A 22,137-nucleotide genomic window follows, 5' to 3' on the forward strand; every position below is an offset into this window, starting at 1 on the left:
CCTTCACTGCAACTAGGGGGCCAACCCCTGAAAAACAACTCCACACCATAATCCCTCTCTACCAAATAATTTGAACCAGTGCACAAAGCAAGGGAAGCCTGAGATTGCAGACTTATTACAGGAGATGGTCAGAGACTGCAGACATACTACAGGAGATGGTCAAAGACTGCAGACATACTACAGGAGAGGGTCAGGGCTACAGATGTACTACAGGAGATGGCAAAGGACTACAGACATACTGCAAAAAATTATCAGAGACTGCAGACATACTACAAGAGCTGGTTAGAGACTGAAAAAATATTACAGGAGATGGTCAGAGACTGCAGATATACTACAGGAGATGGTCAGAGACTGCTGACGTACTACAGGAGATAGCCAGAGACAGCATACATACTACAGGAGATGGACAAAGACAGCATACATACTACAGGAGATGGTCAGAGACTGCAGACATACTACAGGTACTGTGGATGGTGTGGTGATGGATGGTTCCCCCTCCTCTCATCTCTGTGGGGGGGGGTGATGTTGCAGTGAGTGTATACAGCTCTGGGACCTGGGGAGCCTGTACTCCCCCCCCCCCCCAATCCACCCTCCACCCCACGGAGCGCCCATAATACAGCAATATTCATACTAGATAACCAAAGGAGGATATTATACAGTAAATCCAAACCCCTGGTTGCCTTTCCAACCCCACGTAGTGTCAAAACTTAAACCCTATTGATAAGAAGAAAGAATGTAAAGAGAAAAAGAAAAAAAAGGAAAAAAAAAAAGAGGAACAAGAGAAGGCTACCTGGACAAAAAATTCAAGGATTTAAGCATTTCAAGAATTTCTTGGCCATATCGACGAGGTCTTATCAAATTGGGTGCAACGAGAGCTATTCAATGCCAGCAGGCGTTCATATTGATAATTCACTTGCACAGCATATATAACTTCTGGAATATTAGGCGATTCAATAGACTTCCATTTCTTAAGAATATTGTTACGTGCAGCTAAAAGTAACATGGGTTACTACCGATCTCTAGGTAAGAGTCTATACCTAGTTCAAGAATTGCTAAACCAGGGTTTGGAGGTATTAGCATTTCAGTAATAGATCCCAATAAGCGGAATATACCCTTCCAATAACTAGTAAGGTTAGGACAGCTCCACAATATATGCAGCAATGTCCCTTGCCCGCTGCAGCCTCGCCAACACTTTGGACGTGTGCCAGGGGAGAACTTGACAATTCTCCACAGGGTATAATACCACCTATGGGATATTTTAAATGTCATTTCCCAGTGATTAACACAATGAGAATAAGAATGAACAGCCCTAAAGGCTGTTTGCCATTGTTTCAGACTGTCTGAAGGTCAGTTTCCCATAATGTAATGCTACGAGACTTAAACGGTATCTGTTTACCCTGCAAAAGGCCATACAAATTGATATACCTTTAGGCTGAGTTTGTATTCCATAATAAAAAGCCCAAATCTGAGGAGGAAGGGCAAGGTTAGGAATGGGATATGTAGAGAAAAAATGATTTATCCTAATATAGGTATATTGGGCCGAGGCAGGTAACCCGAAATGTGGTTTGTAGAGTTAACCATGATTTAATAACATATTTATCTAAAAGATGTTGTATCGTGGTTACTCCACACACTACAAATGGTTTTATATGCAACATTGGGATCATACTATCCAGTATCTGAATAGGTATTTGAGGAATTGGGAGAGGCCAGGTAAATAGTTGATTGACTAATCAACTTCCTCTATGCTAGGAGAGATACCCCAACAGAGGGAGGTAGTGATTTAATATCCCAAGGTCTCCAAACATCGCCCAACAACAGTGAACGAAGTTCCCAAGTAGGTGACATTAAAACCAATATTTTAATTGATCCAGCCTAACAGCTCAATAATAAACCTGTATATCAATATATCCCATTCCACCTACAAGTTTATGTTTTGTTAGAGTGAGATACGAACATCTGGATTTTTTCCCTTCCCATACAAAACTTTTAAGCATTTGAGTGAGTCTCCTAAAATAGGAGACGGGAACTGGCAATGGTAATATCTAAACAAATACAGTATTTGGGGAAGAATTGTAATTTTAAGGGCTGCAAGCCGCTAGACCACATCAATTCATGATGGGCCATAGTAGTCAATTGCGTTTTAAGTTGAGATATAAGCAGTCCAAAGTTGGAACAGATAAGGGAAGAGAAAGGGCTGGTCAGTGTAAGTCCCAGGTATAAAATACCCGTAGTGCTCAAACGAAATTGGAATTGTGATTGTAAAACCCTACTATCCTCAGGGTGGGTACCCAAGTCTACAATTAAGGACTTAGGAGTGGTTAATCTTATAATATGATACTCTACTGAATTGTTCCAATACCTTATGTACCTGTGGTAGCAAAGTTATAGGACTGTGGAAGCAAAGTTATAGGATTTGTAAGGGACAAAATTACTTTGTCCGCAAACAAATTGATAACATGAGTATGATCTAAAAAAGGAAATCCAGTTATTTTAGGGTACGATCTAATTTTTTCCGCCAATGGTTCTATAAATAGATTAAACATATTAGGAGACAAAGGACAGCCTTGATGTGTGCCATTAGATAGTGAAATATTTAAATAATAGACCAGAAATGAAAACCCAAGCTGAGGGACATGAATACAAAGCTTGTATAGCTCAATACCTGCTGCATCTACCCCCAGTGGACCTGTGTCAATAGACAAAAGCAGAGAAGACGTTTGAGAGGTCTCCGCATAATACATAGTGTTGATTATGTCAAAAATATTAAGATGTTCTTCAGACAAATGGGGAAGGTCTAAATCTGTCAAAAATGAATGTATTGCAAAGAAATCTGGGACATGTAGTTCCCAACACAGGTGGCTCCATTCTAACCACTGGGGACAGGACTACACACCCCAGGATTCTTTGGCAAGGAAGGAATGAAGGACACCATCTTGTCTGCTGAGGAGAATTCAGTCTCCATGAGGCTGGAGAAGATACTGGACCCAGGGGAGAGGTGTTGCCCACCGGGTCAGTCCACCGTGTTGTTTCAGGCATCCACGGCCAGTTGGGGACATCCAGCTTGAGAGAGGGGGATCCCAGGTGCATATCCTGGCGCACCTGCACCGACGGCCGTGAAGCATTCCAGTGTGAGGTGACCAGTCAGATTACCAGAAGAGCCTGCCTGTTCCAGGACATTAGTTTGGGCCTTAACCACAGGATTGCACATCTGCAGGAAACAAAGATACTGCACACAGACAGAGTTACTTCACATCACTTTGCCCTCACTTGCCAGAACCTGGGTCTTATTGAAGTCTTGTTAAGCAGTCACCGTGTCAGATTCTGTCAGCATACCACAGTTACACGTTGCCAAGCACCAACTAAAGTGGCTAGCCGAAGATACAAAGCCTCATCCTTCTTCCAAGGGACTGACGTTACTGGTGCCATATGGGCATGCACACACATACTCAGGGCTCTGTATATGTAGTGTATGTGCAGTGTAGTCTGACCTGGGAGTTAAGCCACTAAGCACTGAATTAGGTAAAGTGTTTGTAGTTGGGCCTGTGGTGTCCGGAGATAGAAGAGAGAAGTCTGACATAGGAGAAAGTCCTTCTTCTGCTCTCCTCCTGCCTAGACTCATATTGCTAATTTAAGTAGAGGTCAGGTCATCAAGCTTGTGTAAAGTTATTAAATTGTGATTCATTGTTGTTTAAGTGTTTGCCTCTTCTTCTGGGGTAATTTACGGTTGTGGAATCCCCTAGAATCAGCCTGATATAATACATCAAGTTATATTGCTCTAATCTCAGTAATTGTTTTTCAGCAAATTCATTCAATAATACACTATTACTGTCTGTTATTTTTACACAGAAACCTTATAGTAAAGATATTTCTGTGTTTTATCATAACGTGTGTTTTCATTGGTCTTTGCACTGACACTATTGCCAGGTGTGCCAGAGGGGCAGAGATTGTTCTTGGGGTTTAGAGGCAGAGTACGGAACCAATCATACTTAAGCGGCTCCTGCGGGGGTAGCGCTACACATAAATGTCCATTGTCCAAGTGAGCATTGCCTTTAAATCTCCTTACTAGGCAGGGGGTCCAATGGGAGGATTTTCCTTACCTTGTCTGTAGAAAATACTAGTCCTTCTATCCCCTCTCCAACCCCTTACCCCCTTTTTTTCCTCACCCTTTCTTCTCTTCCACCTTCGATTCCAATTTCCCATGAGATGAGCTATCCCCCTCCTCGCCCCCCACCCCCTTCCCCCCCAGATCTGCAGACTCACCTGCAATTTTTTCTTTTACTCTGTGGAACTCCCTCAGGTGTACTCCTCCCTATTTCCAATTTTGAAAATTTGGGTGCCATCACAACATTTGAATCACGTCCTTTACATATATTCATCAGTAACATTTTTTTTTTTGTATATGTAAATTACTATGTGATGTATATGTTAGTGAGCAATTTTGTTTTCCCTTTTGTCCATTGATTATGCTATGTAAAAGTCTATTTGATAACCCTTTTGTTCTTTTTGATGAAAATGACTTGTACAACTTCTTCCTCATGATGTATGTGATGCAGCCCATTCCTAAACAAAGAGTGTTTAAAAAAATATCCCTACTAGGACCATGTAGTCTAATTTACCTTTTGTTCAGTTTATATTGTCCAGTTTATACAATGATTTTGAGAACTTTTGTTGAGGGAGTCCTTGAAAGACAGAAGAAGCGGATGTGTTATTCAGTCTACTAGCATCTATCCATAAATAAATATTATGTTTGGATGGGATGACCTGTAAGAGTTTCTCATACATGTGTAATAAGATGAAGAAGTCGCTTCCTGTTCATTGTTCTAACAAGCAATAGCTTTTTTTTTTCACTATGAATTTCATTCTTCTGCATTATATATATTTTTTTCACTCTTTTGTTATTATACAGGATAAAGGTGTGTACTTTAACAAAAAAAATGTAATAAAACTAAAAAATATCTATATTTGTTTTTGCTTTTTGAGGAATTAATTGTTCTATTTTTATTGACAGTGCAAGTAGAAAAGAAACCTGACCAGTTTGTAGAAATCAGCACACCTTTTCTAAACTTTCGACTAAATCCACTTACTGTGCCCTCCGAAAGGTATGTATAAATAATACAAGCATTATATGGGTAGAGAAAAAAAAAATATTTATATATATATAAAACCAATTGGTAGTATAATAGCAGCAGTTTACAGCACTCCACTTCTTTTAGGCTGGGTTCACACTGGTACGATGCGGGAAACACTGCTTTCCCTGTGCCAGTTCCCACATCGCACCTGAAATGCAGGTGGTTCACACTGACATCTGCGAACAGCTGCGGGTGTCAGTGTAAAGTTAATGACACCCCTAGATTGTATCGCAGGTTGCAGTGCAATCTGTGAAATGGTACAGGAATCGCATTGCATGGGTGTGAACACCCATGCAATCTGATTCCAGTGTGGACCAAAAAAAGGGTCCTGCAACATTTTGCCCGAATGCGATACGAATTCAGCCATACAAACTGTATGGCTGAATTCGCATTGCAAAGACATCACATGTGATCTGCACAGCAATGTGGTGGGAATCACAGGCAATGTTTGTTTTCGCACCAGTGTGAACCCAGCCTTATACAAACAACTGTTCTCTAATGGCACTTTTCCACTGCAAGTACCGGCTAGTACCGGCTCGGCTCTACTCAGCCCTGCTTGGCCCGGTTTGCTTTTCCACTGCTGGTACCGCATGGTATAGGGTCGGAACGGTTCGGTACGGTACGGTATAGGTTTGCTTTTCCACTAAAATAGTACTAAGTTAAGTGGGTGGGATAACAACGAGGTGGGTGGGATTCTCTGACCAATCAGTGGCTAGTAGTGACTGCATGCAAAGGATTGTGGGATATGGTACCAGTTTGGTACCTGTTGGAACCACAATCGAGTAGGTACTGTTTTTTCAGAGCCGTACCGTACCGTTCGGTTCCATGCAGTGGAAAAGCAAACCTATACCGTACCGTACCGAACCGTTCCGACCCTATACCATGCGGTACCAGCAGTGGAAAAGCACAAAAGGGTGCCGAACTGGTACGGTTCCATGCAGTGGAAAAGCGCCATTACAAACTAGATCAGTGCAGGCACACTTCTCTTTTGGTTTTAGTTATTTATGTTGGTACACCTATATGTAGATTGAGTTACATTACAGAATGCAGTTTTTCCATAAATATGTATGGCTTTGTTATTAATAGATACTGCTTTTTCAGGAAAAGAATGTATCACTGTAACGTGTTGTAGTTGAATTCTGGGTATGGCTAGTTTTGCATAGCTACATTGGTCCAGCTTGAACCAAAGTAAGTATTGATGTTGTGACGCTCTAAACACCATAAAAAATAAGTGAATAAAATCAAATAATATGTGAAATTTAGTAATTTGAATAATCAAAACAGTGATCACATTAAGCATGCGTCTGCTGGGTGTCAAATTCCTCAGACCAGCGAAATATAAAAAAATAGATAAATAAATAAAGAAATAGTCCAAAATAAAATTCATCAGAAAAAAATCCAAGTGAGAATTCTTCTGTGTTCTAGTCTGGCTATATTGCACACTCACCAGAAGGACAGGCTGCTCACTTAAGTCCAGCATAAACGCATACAAGTCGTTAATATTGGAAACAACTTCTGACAATTTAAACCAGTCATATGAATTTTTTAGGAGCTTGAACTCAAGAGAAGAACATATAGTGCAATACTGCTAGATAACATCCACTCCACTCCAGCTACGTGAATAAAGTGCTTTGAAAACACCAGCTTCCACCCGCATGCAATGCACACTCAGCGCCTTGTTAGCTGCCAAATCAATATGCAGCACAAATAGCTTGTATGGTGGTAATAAACGCAGACATCAATCTGAGGAAATCTCCAGTCTTTATATATATGTTCCAGGGGGCAGCACTTCGCTTGTTGTTCAGCATACATCATAAGCAATAAATAGAAAAAAGCCATATAGTGTAGTACTTAGTTTAATGAGGAACAATAGCAAGAGTACACATCATAAAAAACAGACTCATCCAGACACATAAAAACAAAGGCAAATGAGCAGCTTGGACTTACATCGATTGCCACCACTATGTGCTATGAGGACGCACTATCGTGTGTGTGGGGTAGAACTTGTGTAGTGCCGTCACATTAGAGCACATAGTAGAGGCGATTGATGTCAGTCCAAGCGGCTAATTTTCCTTTGTTTTTATGTGTCTGGATGGGTCTGGTTTTTATGATGTGTACTCTTGCTATTGTTCTACAGCAGATATCTAGCAATATTATGCTAAATGTTCTTCTCCGGAGTTCCAGCTCCTAAAGAATTCATGTGACTGGTTTGAATCGTCAATAATAACAGCTGATATATTGCACTTAAGTGAGCAGCCTGTCCTTCTGGTGAGTGTGCAATACAGCCAAACTAGAACACAGAAGAATTCTCACTTGGATTTTTTTCTGATGAATTTTATTTTGGACTGTTTATTTATTTAGTTATCTATTTATTTATTATATTTTGCTGGTCTGATGAATTTGACATCCAGCGGATGCATACATAGTGTGATCACTGTTTCGGATATTCACATATTATTTGATTTCATTCACCTATATGTTATGGTATTTAGAATGCTGCAATTTATATGATTTTTTTAAACGTTTAAGGGGAGTATACTACCTTCACTTGTTAGCTGCTCTTCTTAAAGTGTAGTGCAGACTTTTTGACATTTTGTTGCCCCTCATATAAGTATTTAAGTGCCATATCTATAGTATCTGATCCTGATGGAAGCTGGAAATCACTGTAATAGGCACTGCTACTATGGTAATTGAAGCTAGCCTCTGGGTCCTGAGCAGCTGCCCTGCTGCAGAGTATACACAAGAGGTCACTCATTCAGCATGGGCGCCATTCAGAGAGCACGTTGCATTTTCTTAATGCATGCAAAGCATGCTCTGATTGGATGAGCTGGAGAGACAGGCCAGCGACATTATGATCTCCACCTTGTCCAATCAGAGATGGCTTTGCATTGATTGTAAAAATGCAAAGTGTTCTGTGAATGGGCCAGTCCTGAGTAAACAACCTCCCGTGTTCACTAAGCAGTAAGATAACCACTTGGCACAGGACCCAGAAGCCCGGGACAATCACTGTTTTAGCAGTGCCTACTACAGTGATTTACAACTTCCACATGGATTGGCCAGGTATGACACCTGCAAATATAGCCATACCTGGAATTCAGCTTTAAGGAATACATGAAAAATAATAACCAAATACTGTATATAGCTAATTTGGGATGTTTGTTTTATTGCTTAGAAATATTATTGGCACTTCCAGGAGAAGCTCCCTTCTAGTGTCCAGTCTAGTGTCTGTGAGTGAGACTGAAGAGAATGTCCAGGAAAGCAGTACAGATGTAAAAGAAAATTTACAAGTAGGTTTTAGAGAAGATCATCAGGTAACAGGAAAATAGTATTCGAATATTTGTGGAGTATGATATGCATCAGACCAAAAGTTACACTCAAATATTAGAGAGAAACACATACACATACACAAAAAAAAAAAAAATTGCTGCCCCTCACGATTAAATCTTTATTTTTACATGTTCATGCCCCCTCCTTCATCCCAGTTTAGTCCCGTTATGTTTGGTCTTTAGGATCCTACAACAGACATTGTCACCTCCTGGGATCCTGTAGTCAATCTGCTTAAAGTGCTTTGTCATGTACCAGGTTAGGGGTCGTGTCCATGCCACTGCTGCATCCCAATTGACAAGAATGGGACTGCATGCATGGGGATGCATGGAACACCTGTGTATCCCCATGTAGACAGGACCTTAGTAGGATTCACAGGAAAAAAGACTGCAGTTATTGACCTGGCACCAATACTTTTATGTCCGTGTCCTAGAACAGGTATACAGTCACAAGAAAGTCAAAACTTTGGATCTGCATAATTGTTCCTAGCTAGTGGCTCAGAAAGTATTAATTCTGGAGAATCAGTAAGGTTTAGACATTGATGGCTGTGTTAGTTATTTTGAGGGGACAGCAAATTTACACTGTTATACAAGCTGTACACTCACTACTTTACATTGTAGCAAAGTGTAATTTCTTCAGTGTTGTCACATGAAAAGATATAAAAAAAAATATTTGCAAAAATGTGAGGGGTGTACGCACTTTTGTGAGATACTGTATATACACACGCACACACGGGCATTTTCTCTTTCATTTCTATTGTAAAATGAATGATTGGATTATTTTATTGGAGGAGGGTGTACTTAAAACAGACGAACCTGCTCCCCTCATAAACTGTATGGACACACACTAATGTTTTCATGCAACTGATCTTCACAAATCCTAACAAAAGTGAAGTATGACTGCAGTGGGCAGCACCATGGTTGAAACCTGAATCAGGGAACTATTATACCTATATGCCACTGCCACTACCACTGCACTGTTAAAGGTTTATGAAGGTCATTTGTGCAATGAGAACTCCTTTAGCTGAAGTCTGAGGACATGCTGTGGTAAGCATGGTGAACTTTGGCATCTTTCTATATGTAAGCTTTCTCTTTGTGAAAATGTGCTTCTTGTAAATTTGGGACATGGAATTTCAGATTTTCACCTGATCACCTAGGTATTTGATTTTTTTTCTCCCTGGTATAGTAAGGTCCCTGACATCAGGAGAAGTGAGCTCAATCCTGGATATTGGGAGGGAGGGGGGGGGGGGGAACTGTAGCTACACCAGGTGCAGGAGAGCAATGGTGGTGGGAAGAAGGGTTAAGAATAATAGCAAGAGGTGTACTGATGGGAATAGTAAAGAGGGGGCTAGTTAAGAATGAAAAAGAAAAGGGTAGGTTGTAGGGGTAGGGTAAGTGGTTTAAAGGTAGTGGATAAGGTAGTTATGTGTTTGGTTTATAGGTACGAGTTGGCTAAATGTAGCCTTCTGATATTAAGTTGGGATAGCAGGTGTCCAAACTTAAGAGGGGGTAGAGGTAGGCAACAACAGGGGTACACAAGGTGCAGCAGAAAAATATTTGTTTTAATAGTAGTATGAGTGTCAATGGCAAGTGAGAGAGGGAATATCATAGACGACAATATAATAAAAAAAAGTAGTGATATAGTTGGTATGTATTCAGTTAAAGGGAGATTTTGGAGTCTTGTAGAAATCTGTATGTATTTTGTATGTATTTATACAGACAGAGCAACAACAAGTATAACAATCGTGTAAACCAGAGTAGTTTCTAGGAGCCTCCCCAGGAAAGGGAACCCCAGTTCTCCAAGCAATATAGGAGAATGCTATCAATTTGGTGTACATCCACACACTGATAGTGAGTCTGGGCAGTGAATATTTTGAGTATGTATAACAATTTAAAATGATTGAAGAGCAGAGGCCTCTCTGTTTTGGTGGTAAAGGATTGTGCACATTAAACCCCTTCTACAGAGCAAACTTCACTATTAGGATGTACGTTATATGTGGGTTAGCAGCTCTGCACTCTGCAGTGAAGTGAGTTACCTACAGTATATGATTGTATTGAGTGATTGCAGTAGAGATCAGCACCTCTGGTATTAAAGTCTTAGCCTGCTATAGGGCTGTCTTTGGAATATACACAAATTCATTGTCTTGGAAGGGCTATAAAAGATTTACCCTCGGGGACATGGAGGTGAATGTATGTGATTGTTGTACTAGGCAAAACCTATGTGGTTGCTTGAGTGTAAGTGGTGTTGCAGGGTCCACAGAACAGTGCCAAACAATAACAGTCAAGCTTAAAATGTGCAAACAGCAAGTTATTCTTTAACTAAGCTTTGTTCAGTGGTGGTCATTTTAATGTGTCATCCATTATTGTAATTGAAGTAAGATATACCTGTGCTCAGGGGGCGTGGCCAGTGCGTGATGTGAGCAGACGTGTCCTGCTGAAGCTCTGCTACCATCCTGATTCAATCTCCTGATAATCTTCACCATCCTCCTCTGTACTTACCTGGAACACCTCGGGGCAGCCTGCGGACCATCCATACTTACCTGCCGGGTGATTATTGCGGCCCCACGATGACCGGACAGAGACCAAGATATACCTGTGCTCAAATCTTAATAACTTCTACATGTATCTAATCCATCAGGTGCTAAAGAGGTGTGACCACATGTTAGCACTAGAAATACTGGAAAAGCCCTCTGCAAACTGCTATACAGTATGCCCTTTCTAGCAAACGCTGCAGAAAAAGAAAAAATACAGGGATTTTTATTCCACATTAGCTCACATCAGGTCATAGAACTCTAAAAACAGTGCTGTATTGAAAATCCAAATTCCAGGGATATGGTGACGTACTTCTGGTTTTGATTGATAGCGACATGATGTTGCTCCGCTCTACACGTTTTGTCACAACCAAAGTCATCAGGGGCATCCTGTGTGCCAAAATGCTTTGACAGTGATCAATAAAGAATCTGGGACACTGCGTAGTGAATGCTGCTACATCATCTTGTCTTGCTGCTCTATCAGGCTTCATTGGTTACTGGGTTCTGAGATCTGATCCCGAGGTTTGAATCAAGACTGCTGGGTTCTGCGGATGCACTGTGGTCCTGGTACAGACAGTGGTTCTGTGAATATCCAGTCTGTGAGCTACAACAGACTCTGGAGTTGTCTTGCATGTTGGAGGGTGTAATTTACTAAGATGGAGCTGTGCATGGCAACCAGTCAGCTTTTAGCTCTTATTTTCAAATCGTAAATGAACAAGCTGAAGCTAGAGGTGATTTGTTACTCTTCACAGGTGCTCCAGATTCTGTTTGCTCTACTTTTTTCACCCCTCCCCCTCCTTTATGTTTCACCACTTGTAGGCTGAAGGGGTGGCCCTAGGTAAATGTGCGGCCAGATTGTTAGATGGCATCCAGTAGGTGCTTGGGATGTCATCTTGTTAATGGCATTCTGAGAGAGAGAGGTCTGGCAGAAGCTGTATCTCAGTTCCATTGAAAAAAAATACCTTTGGACAATGCCTTATGTATTGTTTATTCTTTGAGTGTGCAAATATAAATTCTGCACAATACATATCTGGGGAAAGACCTCACTTCACCTGCAGGTACGTTGATCCTGTGCACCCAATCATTTTTTATTGGGTAAAAGGGAGGTTTGTCTTTTGTTGATCCCTGGTACCATCGCCTTAAGATCTGTGTTTGCTGTTGCTTGAAGGATACCTTGGATTTTTATGCTACTCCTCCTGTTTAAATACTCAAGGTAATCTTGGCATATGAGGGATAGATTTTGAACTTGCTGAGATCACTTGTGTTTGATGTTGGTGAGGCACTGCATAATGGCATCTGTCATACTGCCATGACAGTTGAGACTTTGTCCTCGAGGTGGGTACCAGATTGCCAAATTGCTTCTATATCTTTATGCACCCCATTCACACACAAAGATGCCAGGGATTCAAAATATTGTCTCGAGGTTGAGATAGAAGTAGATCAGATAGCTCATCACTTGCAGGTGGGTGAAGTGGCAGTCTGAACTGGTGGCTCTCTAAACTCCTGCTTTTGAGACATTGCTTTCAGTGCTCAACCCTGAAGGAGAGGGAAAGAGTTTTGGGTCCTGATGTAAACACTGTTGGGGGGCCATATGTTCTAGAGAGCTGACTGTGACCACCACTTCTCCTATGTGGATTGTACAGGTGGTTGGGGCCTGGAGGTGAATAAGAGATATAGATCAGTATTTGTCTGTCCTCTTCTCTCTCTGAAATATTTTCCCCTTTTCATCAATAGTGAAGAAATCTCATCAGCACACCAAGGATTCCTTAAAAGGGTCTAAAACTTTATTCCGTGGTCACTTAATATACAGCAACGTTTCAGAGCCATGCAGGGCCTCTTCGTCAGGCAAGTGACAATGTGAAATGCAAACAAACAAGTATTTAACATTCATTCCACCAATCAGTGCAAACAATTGTGACTAAGCCCTGCCCCCTGGCATCAAAATGTCACAGGCCCGCCAATATGCCCAGTATAAACTCATGCCCAAACTAATACCCATGCAACATGGATACCCAGAGAATTAGCAAACAAGTATTAAGTAAGGAACAAGTATTAAGTGCCAGGGAATGCTGGTCACTGTGCAAAGCCAAAATGATCATTTAATCAAAAGACTGTGTGTTTCCAACTGAGCTGTGGGCCATACAGTTCCTGAACTTTGTATACTCATGTAGCTTGGCAACAAGGAGGCGTGTAGCAAAGCCTCCAATAGCATACACGCTGTGGCGCGTGTGCCATGTGGCCAATACACTTAGGTGGTCCGCACTCTGTTGCCGTAGCAATGGCAAACGCCACGGTGGCTGACGGAAAGTCTATCAGATAGGACCGGTCAGATGGGACGACAGTGCCACCTAGTGTGATAAGGAGAAAGTGTGAAAGAGCTGTGCAACATTGTGCAATGGGGAGGCATGATAAGAAAACAGAGCCAGCTGTCCAAAGAGAGAGAAATTGAGAGAACTCAAGTGACAATAGCCATAAAGATAAAAAAAGATAGAGAGAACATGAAAAGGAAAGAAAACAAGAAAAAAGAGGAAAAAAGGGAAAAGGGGGGGGGCTAAAAAAAAAAGGGAAGAAAGCAGAGAAGAAGACAAATGACCTATACAAAGAATAAAGAATGCAACAGGTGAAAAATAAAGAGCAAAAATCAAAAATCGCAAATTAAAACTTGAGTAAGGTGAAAAAAAACGAAAAATAAAAATAATAAAATGAAATGAATGTTAAATAAAAAATAAAATAAATAAAAAATGACAATAAACAAAAAAATTAATAAATAGAACATAAATAAATAAAAAATAATAAGAGATTAAAGAAAAATTAAAAATGAAAAAATGAAGAAAACAAAAAAGATGAAAAAAAAGAATAAAAGAATAAAATCATGAACAGAAACAAAAGCAGACACAAGGAAAAGAGTGGAAAGGAACAAAGAGAAAAAGGGAAGGAAGAAAAAGAAAGTAGAAAAAAGGCAAAAAAAAAAGAAAAGGAAAAAAAGCTATTCAATCGGAGGGATTGCATGAGGACTCGAGGGCATACAATGCGATTAGAGGAGAAGCGTTTTAACCTCAGGAAACATGTGGGGTTCTTTACTGTTAGGGCTACAAGATTGTGGAATTCTCTACCACAAGAGGTGGTTTCTGCGGGAAGTATGGTGGCTTTCAAAAGACTCTTAGACGTACATCTCAAGGATCAGAACATTCAGGGGTATGTGAGATGATTACAGCCACACACACCTACACAGGTTGAACTGGATGGACTATTGTCTTTATTCAACCTCACCTACTATGTAACTATGTAACTATGAAGGAGAAAAAACTGAGAGGGGAAAGGAAAGAAAAAGAAATAGGAGAAAAGGAGGAAGAGAAGAGGAGATTTGGAGAGGGAGAGGATTTGAGCTGGGGGAGGAGATTTGGGGAGGGAGAGGATTTGAGCTGTTAGAGGAGATTTAGGGAGAGAGGATTTGAGCTGGGAGAGGAGATTTGGGGAGGGTTTGCTGGGGAAAGGGGGGACTAGGGAGTAAACAGGAAAGGACAATGAGAGAGATAGTCCACACACACTATGTACATGTGGGATCCTGAATGTACCAAATGCCAAAATTATCTTTCATCAAGGAAGCAGGTAAAAGACAAATTGGAGTTGAGGCCCTTAGGCTGTACCTTATTCAATGTGTCAATCCAGTAAGATTCCCTACATAAGAGGAGACAGTCATGGTTACCTCCCCTTACAGAACGGTCAACGTGCTCAATTACCATACATCTTAGTTCATGTACCTGGTGTTTTTGTAACAAAATGAACAGCCACAGTTTTGGAAAGGTCAATGGGAATGTAATTTGCTACCTTGGCAAAGGCAGTCCTAATGTCACTCCTATGTCTTTGAAATCTCAGTTTAAAGGGGTCGATCGTCTTCCCAACATACACAAATTAGCATTGACATTTTAGGAGGTATTCACAATATTCTGTATTGCAATTGACATAATTGCTTATTCTGTAAGGCTTGCCGCTATATGGATGTGTAAAAGCTTCACCGCATACTTATTAAAGAATTGCAAACATTGCAATTATGACGTTTGTAACAGCCCCGTTTATGTGATATCTTGGTGACTGTTATAGCATATTTAGGTCTAGGGTCCGCTTGGACAAGTAAGTCCCTTAAAGACTTTCCATGTTTGTGAACCAATAATGGTGCACTCCGATAATGGAGCAAGGTGTTCCTGTCTGTTGGTTTTGTAAAAATCTTGGTGCTGGGTGACCCATGCATATTCTTCATTTTAACATCAAGGTAGGTGATACTTTGGGCAGAAAGCTCTGGATTGAAGACAATGCCAGGGGAAATCCCATTCAAGCAATCAACACAAGCAGAGAAATCGGATTCACTACGATCCCAGATCAGAAAGATATCTTTGATACAACTTAACCAGCATTTACCATGTTCAGAGAATGCAGATGTTGTAAAAAAATCACATTCCTCCATATAACCAACAAATAAATTTGCGAACGAGGGGGCTGCAGAGCTGCCCATAGCTGTACATCGTATTTGGGTATATTCTCTACCCTCGAACGCAAAGAAACAATTTTCCAGTATAAAGTGCAGACATTCAATCAAAAAATCAACTGGGAGATTCTGGACCTTCGATTTAGAAAAAAAAATATATTACTGCTGCCAAACCGGCCTCATTAGGTATGCTGGTGTATAGGGATTAGATATCCATAGTCGCTAGTAGCCAATCCTTGTCAAAAGTAGAGAATCTTGCTAATTTATCCAATAAATCACTTGTGTTCCTGACATAGGCTGGTAAGTTCTTGACCATCAGCTGTACATGGAAATTGATCCATTATGCCAGAGGTTGAGCAATTGACCCAGAACCAGACACAATGTGACGAAACTTAAGCAGATAGTGCCCTTGTGGATTTTAGGCAATCCGTAGATCACTGGTAGACGTGGATTTTCATTTCTCAGGAATTAGGCGGTATCCAAAGAGATCCACCCATTCGATCAGCCAATGCCGACCAGAGATTTAATGCATTTCTTGTGCTGTGTATGGGGTCATTGATAAGTTGTACATAGTTCGTGTTATCAGCCAACATCATTAGCATACTGTCCCTATATTCTGCGTAGTAACAGATGATCCACCTTTATCAGCAGGTATTGTGTTTTTGTCATCCCTTAATGTTTTCAAAGCTGAGAGTTCTTCAGGAATAAGGTTGATAAAAGTCCTCTTATGGATCCCAGTATAGACATCGTGTTTCACGGTTCTTGTGTGACTCTCAATGGACTGGTACTGTCTGAAAGGCATGAATTTGTTCTTCAGCTTAAACGGTTCCCTCTTGATTGCTGTCGCTGTCTGGGGTTGTGTAGAGAAAAACTGTTTGATTTTAAGTACCCTTTCAAATTTGAGCATCTCGACTTCAAAGTCGAATTGATTGAACCAGGATGTAGGGCAGAAGAATAGGCCCTTAGACAGGAGAAGCATTTCCCCTTCTGTGATATTCCTTGTTAAAAGATTAATCACTGGACACGTCTGTCCCACCACTGTCACCCGCTCCGGGTTTGATAGGCGCCGCAGAGTTTTGAGGCCTCTCAGTGTTTTCTACCCCGCCACCCCCGGGAAAAACTGACACGTTGCTTTCAGTGGTAGGTGTTTCAGAGCTTCCTGGAAGTACCAGTTTCACTGTCGGTGGATGGGTTTTCGGTAGGGCGTTCACTTTCACAGGTGGTTGGTGAACTGCGGTCACTTTGAGCGCTAGAAGCGGGCCGAGACTGCACCCTCCTCCTGGGTCGGGTGATGCCAGTAAAACAGGGGTATATCCTGCCCTCTTGGTAATCAGGATTCACCTGTTTAAGCTTGTCTGAGCAGGCGGATGGCAGCTCGGTCTCCGCGCTGTGTACGGAAACAGAGCTGTCAGGTCCTAGCTGTTCTCTATGAGGGAATCGGATGAGAACGGACCTCCTGTGTGTTCTCATCTGATCCCATCCGATCCGCTGGACGGATGGAAAATAGGGTTTCCATCCGTCCAGATTTGACGGACCGGATCGGATGTCAGTGGACATCCGATGCCCCATAGAGATGCATGGGGCATCCATTGAGATCTGCCTGAAAAACTGACAGGCGGATCTGAACGGGTTTGTTGTATGGGCGCTTCCATGGAATACAGCAGGCTTTAGGTGAGACACTGCACTTCGCAGCACTGGAGAGGAGAAGCTGCTCTGAAAGTGATAAAGATAAAAAGACAAGGCGCCTCTAAGTGCAGTAGGCTCTGAGTATTTATTAGGTTAAAAGTATAAAAGCACTCACATTTGGTAAATGTGACATGGGCATAGCAAAGATCTGTCTGGAGTCTTCCTATCCGCTGTGCTGAGTGGTTGCAATGAGGACATCCGGTGATCCGCTTCCTGTAGATGCGTCCGCCTGGTCGGCATGAGATTTCCTGAAGGCAGGGTGTGGACGCAGCGGCTGGTGTCCAATAGAGCGGGTGGTGGGCGGTTACATGTTTCGGAGCTCGGCTCCTTCGTGAGCTCCGAAACATGTAACCGCCCACCACCGGATCTGAACGGTCCGCTAGTGTGAAAGGAGCCTAAGGGTGAGCAACCTTTTCAGTGCCGGTTCACATTTGTGCGATCACAGAGATCGCATGTAATTTGGAGCGCACTGCTCCTAAATTACATGCGATCTCTGTGCGGTGCAAATTAAGCCATACAGTTTGTATGGCTGAATTTGCACCGCAATCCCATTTAACACGTACAGGACCCTTTTTTTGGTCCGCAGCAGAATCGGATCGCATGGTGGTTCACACTAGTGCGATCTGATTCTGTGCGAACTTTCAGATCGCACTGTGATATGCGATCTGATCTGGGGTGTCGTTAACTTTTAATTGACACCCCCAGTGTATCGCATATGGCAGTGTGAACTGCCAGGGGTGCGGGTGCGATGTGTGAACACGCTCTATATTCGCAGCATTCCCGCATCGCACAAATGTGAACCGGCACTCACATACAGCTACCAGTCCGGTAATACAGTAGCAGTGATGTGTTTATTGGGACTATCTTTAGGCTATATACAGGTGCTGTACAGTACTCCAAAAATAAATAGTCCAACAATTTTAAAAACAAAAATCTAGCCATGTCTCGGAACGAACTACACAAAGGGCAATCTTAACTATCAGGCTGTCAAAGCCTTCCACTTGACAGTCTCCACAAACACAGTTTTGCAGTTTTTCACCAACCTTTAGCTCTAACACACATGACCTATCTGCTCCCCAGGCTGCAGAGCACTGTGTGTCTGCTGTGCAGATCACATGCGATGTCTGTGCGATACAAATTCAGCCATACAGATTGTATGGATGAATTTGTATCGCATTCACATTAAAATGTCACAGGATCCCTTTTTTGGTCTGCAATGGAAGCGGATCACATGTGTGTTCACACTCATGCAATCTGATTCCTGCACTATTTGGCAGTCCGCACTGCGATCTGCGAGCCGATCTGGGGGTGTCATTAACTTTGCATTGACACCTGCAGCAGTTTGCAGATGGCAGTGTGAAGCTCCGGCAGGTGACATGCGATGCGGGGGCCGGAACTGCAATCGCGCTGGTTCCCGCATTACATATATGTGAACCGGGGCTAAATGCAAGAAAATTATTACATGACGTTTTCTGTGCAACCATGCTTTTGCCTTTCTATACCAACAAGGGATATCATTCCTACTGCACAACTTACTGTACATTACAATCCTGAGCTATTACAGAATTGTCAGGTGTCTCTTTCTCCATATGATTTCCATGTTTTCCAAAATGGAGATATGATTTGATGTATCCAGCAAATGCAAATATGTTCTTAGTGCCTGATGGAATTAGAGATGACTCATGTGCCGTATCGAATTTGTGACTCATACGTGGTGACACTCTGTTTTGTAAATGACAAGCTGCTCCTTCCTCATTATTTCACATATTAATTATATATGAGAGCTTAATATCATATCATAAAATTGTTAATTTCTCTAATATCACTGAAGGCTAATCTTTACGTAATTGGTAATATAATTCAACTCTGAACTCTGAATTTTCATTAAACTGTTGGATTCAAACAGAATACTCAGTTAATTAAAAAAACAAATATGTAATATTCTTTGATTAAATTGATAGCTTCAGGGTGCAAATTTTCATTTCTCAAAGGGGGTTTTTACCTTTTTGCTGATCATTCTTTCTTTCTTAGGTTTCATTTTCATAGAGAACTAGGTTTTTTGTTGGAATGACATATCTTTTTTTTTTTCCAGCATTGTGATGAGGGAGCAGCCTCACCCGGCAATACAAATAGAAAGTGGACATCCTTTAGGGCTCTTTCCCACTATGTGGGAAAACCTGCATTTTTCTGCACTTTTTAAACGCAGGTCACAGCTAGGGCACATAGAAAACCAATGTCCTCTATGTGCCCTGTTCAAACCACAACTCTGATGTGATGTGCGATGCAGTGTGGAAAAATGCAGCATGTTTGCATTTTTCTTAAGTGCACTGTTTGGCATCGCATGACACCACTTAGCAGTGCTATGTAACATTTTAAATAAAGTTTAAAAAAAAGTAAGCATTTTACTGTGCGGGCCAGTGTAAATGGGCCCTAAAGCCCCGTACACACGCGTCGAAAATTGGCAGGGAAATTTCGGCCAACGTCCGATCTGCCGATTTTTGGCTTGTTAGTATGATGCTTCCGACAACCGACTCCGACTTTTCGGCCGAAAAAAATCCTGGTGTGCAGGCTATAAAATTTTTGTTGGCCGTCAACACAACGGCTGATTTTCATGCAGTCAGTACAGATTTCGACAGGGAAAAATCTGATGAGCAAGTCTGGGCATGTTCAGTGAAGAAAAAACACAAAGAAAACAAACCAACACATGACATCACTTATGAAGTAGAATTTTGTTGGCCGAGAAAATTCGTGTGCAGTCTAGGCACATTCCAGCCAACAAAACACAACTTGGACAAAAGTCGGACGATCGGTCGGCCGATAATCGTTGCGTGTGTACGAGGCTTTAGGGAGCCCATACTGCTTCTAAACCCAGCACAATACGCATGGGTGTTGATGGGCATTTTAGCGAGATTTTTATGTGCATTGCACTTTACATTTGGCATGCATTTTCATGTCATCCATTGTAAAGTGGCAGGTCCTTGGAAGGGACAAAATACTATTAATAATTTATTTGTTGTATATTTACTTTTATTTGCGCTATGTTGCATTTACATGCATTCAAATGTGTTGTGTTAAAATGCAGACAGTTTGCATTTGTGCACATGTACATAAAGTTGTGGTGTGAACAAGGCACATAGAAAAACATTGTTGTCTATGTTCCCTTGCAATTACCTGCTTTTGTCAAGGGTGAAAAAATACAGGTCACTGTCACAGCACATGATGTTAAAAGGCCCATAGCATGGGGGAAGCTGTCAGTTTTGCACTGCTATGAATGGGAAATGTGATACTTCATTTACAATACATTACCAAAGTATCTATTTGAGTGTCAGACACGCTGCCATTGTGTTGGGCGCCCACCATATTTGGTATATAGGAAGTCCCTGGCCAAGGGACCTAAGGTTACAATAGGCTTCTGGGCAATTGCATTCAACGCTAAGGACACTGGTCCATTTTGGTTATTAATGTCTTGTATCTGTATCGTAACTGATTGTACTTTTAAAGATACTGTAATAAAATGCTTTTATTTTTAAATTCATTGTAGCCCTGTTTAAGGTTGTGTTGTGCCATCAACGTCCATTTTCCCATGCAATTTTTCACACTAATACATTACCAAAAGTATTGGGACACGCACATGAACTTTAATGGCTTCCCAGTCTATTGCTGTCACGTTTTTATTGCTATCCCTCACTTCCTGCCACTATATGGGTGAGTGTGCAGTTCTCACCAGAACAGGAAGACACTGGCATCAATAAAAACCCTCACTCTACTAAAATATTTTGCCTTTGTCTATGACGATGCTGGAGAATTTTTCTGTTACTCTGTGTCCTGACAAGAAATCTACTCAATAGGGAGAGACAAGGGATAAAATCCTGAAAGCGGCTCTACGTTTTAGCTGGTGCTGGGCTTTTGAATTTGAGATAAAATACAATCATTCTTCTTTTTTATTTAAAAGTGTTGGATAAACATCAGCATTGTTTTATTTAAAAGTATAAAATAGTAAATGCATGTACTTTCAAAAGCTGTCACTCTCTGCCGACACTGAGTAAAGGAATATCTAAGAATTCCCTGTGGTGAATACATTACATTTATTCACCCGTAGTTTTTAGCAAAAGAAACAAGGCACCCTAAAGCTTCTACGGAAGCTTCCTGCGGAAAGCACACATTGCTTTTCTGTAGATGGTGTAAAATGTACCTTCAGAAGCAATGCTTCTGCTTCATATCTGTTCTTATATTAGGCCCTGTTCACACCTGAGCGTTTTTCTGCTCGTAAAACGTTCATCTCTGAAGTCCCAAAACACCCATTCATTTCAATGGCCCCTGTTCACATATGAGCATTTTGTTGCCTGAAGCAAAACGCCTGAAGCTCAAAAAGGTGCATGAGCTTCTTTTTTGGCAGATTACAAGCGTTTTTGTAAGATGTCAATTAGGGATCGACTGATTATCTGCAATGCCAATATATGGGGGGGGGGAGATATGCACTTTCCCTGATATATTGGAATCGGCCCCTGAGGTTACCGATATTGCCGATATTCCAGGAAAGTGCTGTACCAGAGTGATGCCTGCAGCTTAGAGGCATCACCCCGGTACCGGCGTCCATAGCCAACGGTCGGCTGTCTTGTAATGACAACCGATGCGGCTGAGAAGCCATTCGGCTGTCATTACAAGGAGCCGGGAGGGGACGTCCCCTGGCGGGAGTGCACTGCTTGGCATCCCGCCGTGTTCCGCCACCCTGGGAGACCCGGGCATCCTACCTCCACGGCCATTGAAGAGAAGACCTGATCAAAGCCGCATACGACTCTGATCGGGTCTCCATGTAAAAAAAACCCGGAAGTGATGTCATGACATCACTTCCGGGTATTTGGCACCAGATTAACCGGTTGCCGACCGCCGCACGACTATATACTGCGGCGGTCAGCCCCGGCCAGGCAGAGTGACGTATCGGTACGTCACTCGCCTGTCACTGACTTGCGAGCCTATCGCGG

The 22,137-nt window shown here is 41.8% G+C and overlaps 1 protein-coding gene across 1 annotated transcript in view; it reads left to right on the plus strand.

Annotated features, from left to right (window-relative positions):
• Positions 1–22,137, plus strand: part of ADGB (androglobin) — a 488,973-nt gene that overhangs the window by 240,498 nt on the left and 226,338 nt on the right. Inside the window, exons 10-11 of the mRNA XM_082252536.1 lie at positions 5,012–5,102; positions 8,305–8,419. Coding sequence (XP_082108662.1) covers positions 5,012–5,102; positions 8,305–8,419 — 206 coding nt within the window. The remainder of the gene's footprint in view (positions 1–5,011; positions 5,103–8,304; positions 8,420–22,137) is intronic.

The sequence above is a fragment of the Pelophylax lessonae genome (genome assembly GCF_965119305.1).
Source record: "Pelophylax lessonae genome assembly, chromosome: 3".
Taxonomy (NCBI): Eukaryota; Metazoa; Chordata; class Amphibia; order Anura; family Ranidae; genus Pelophylax; species Pelophylax lessonae.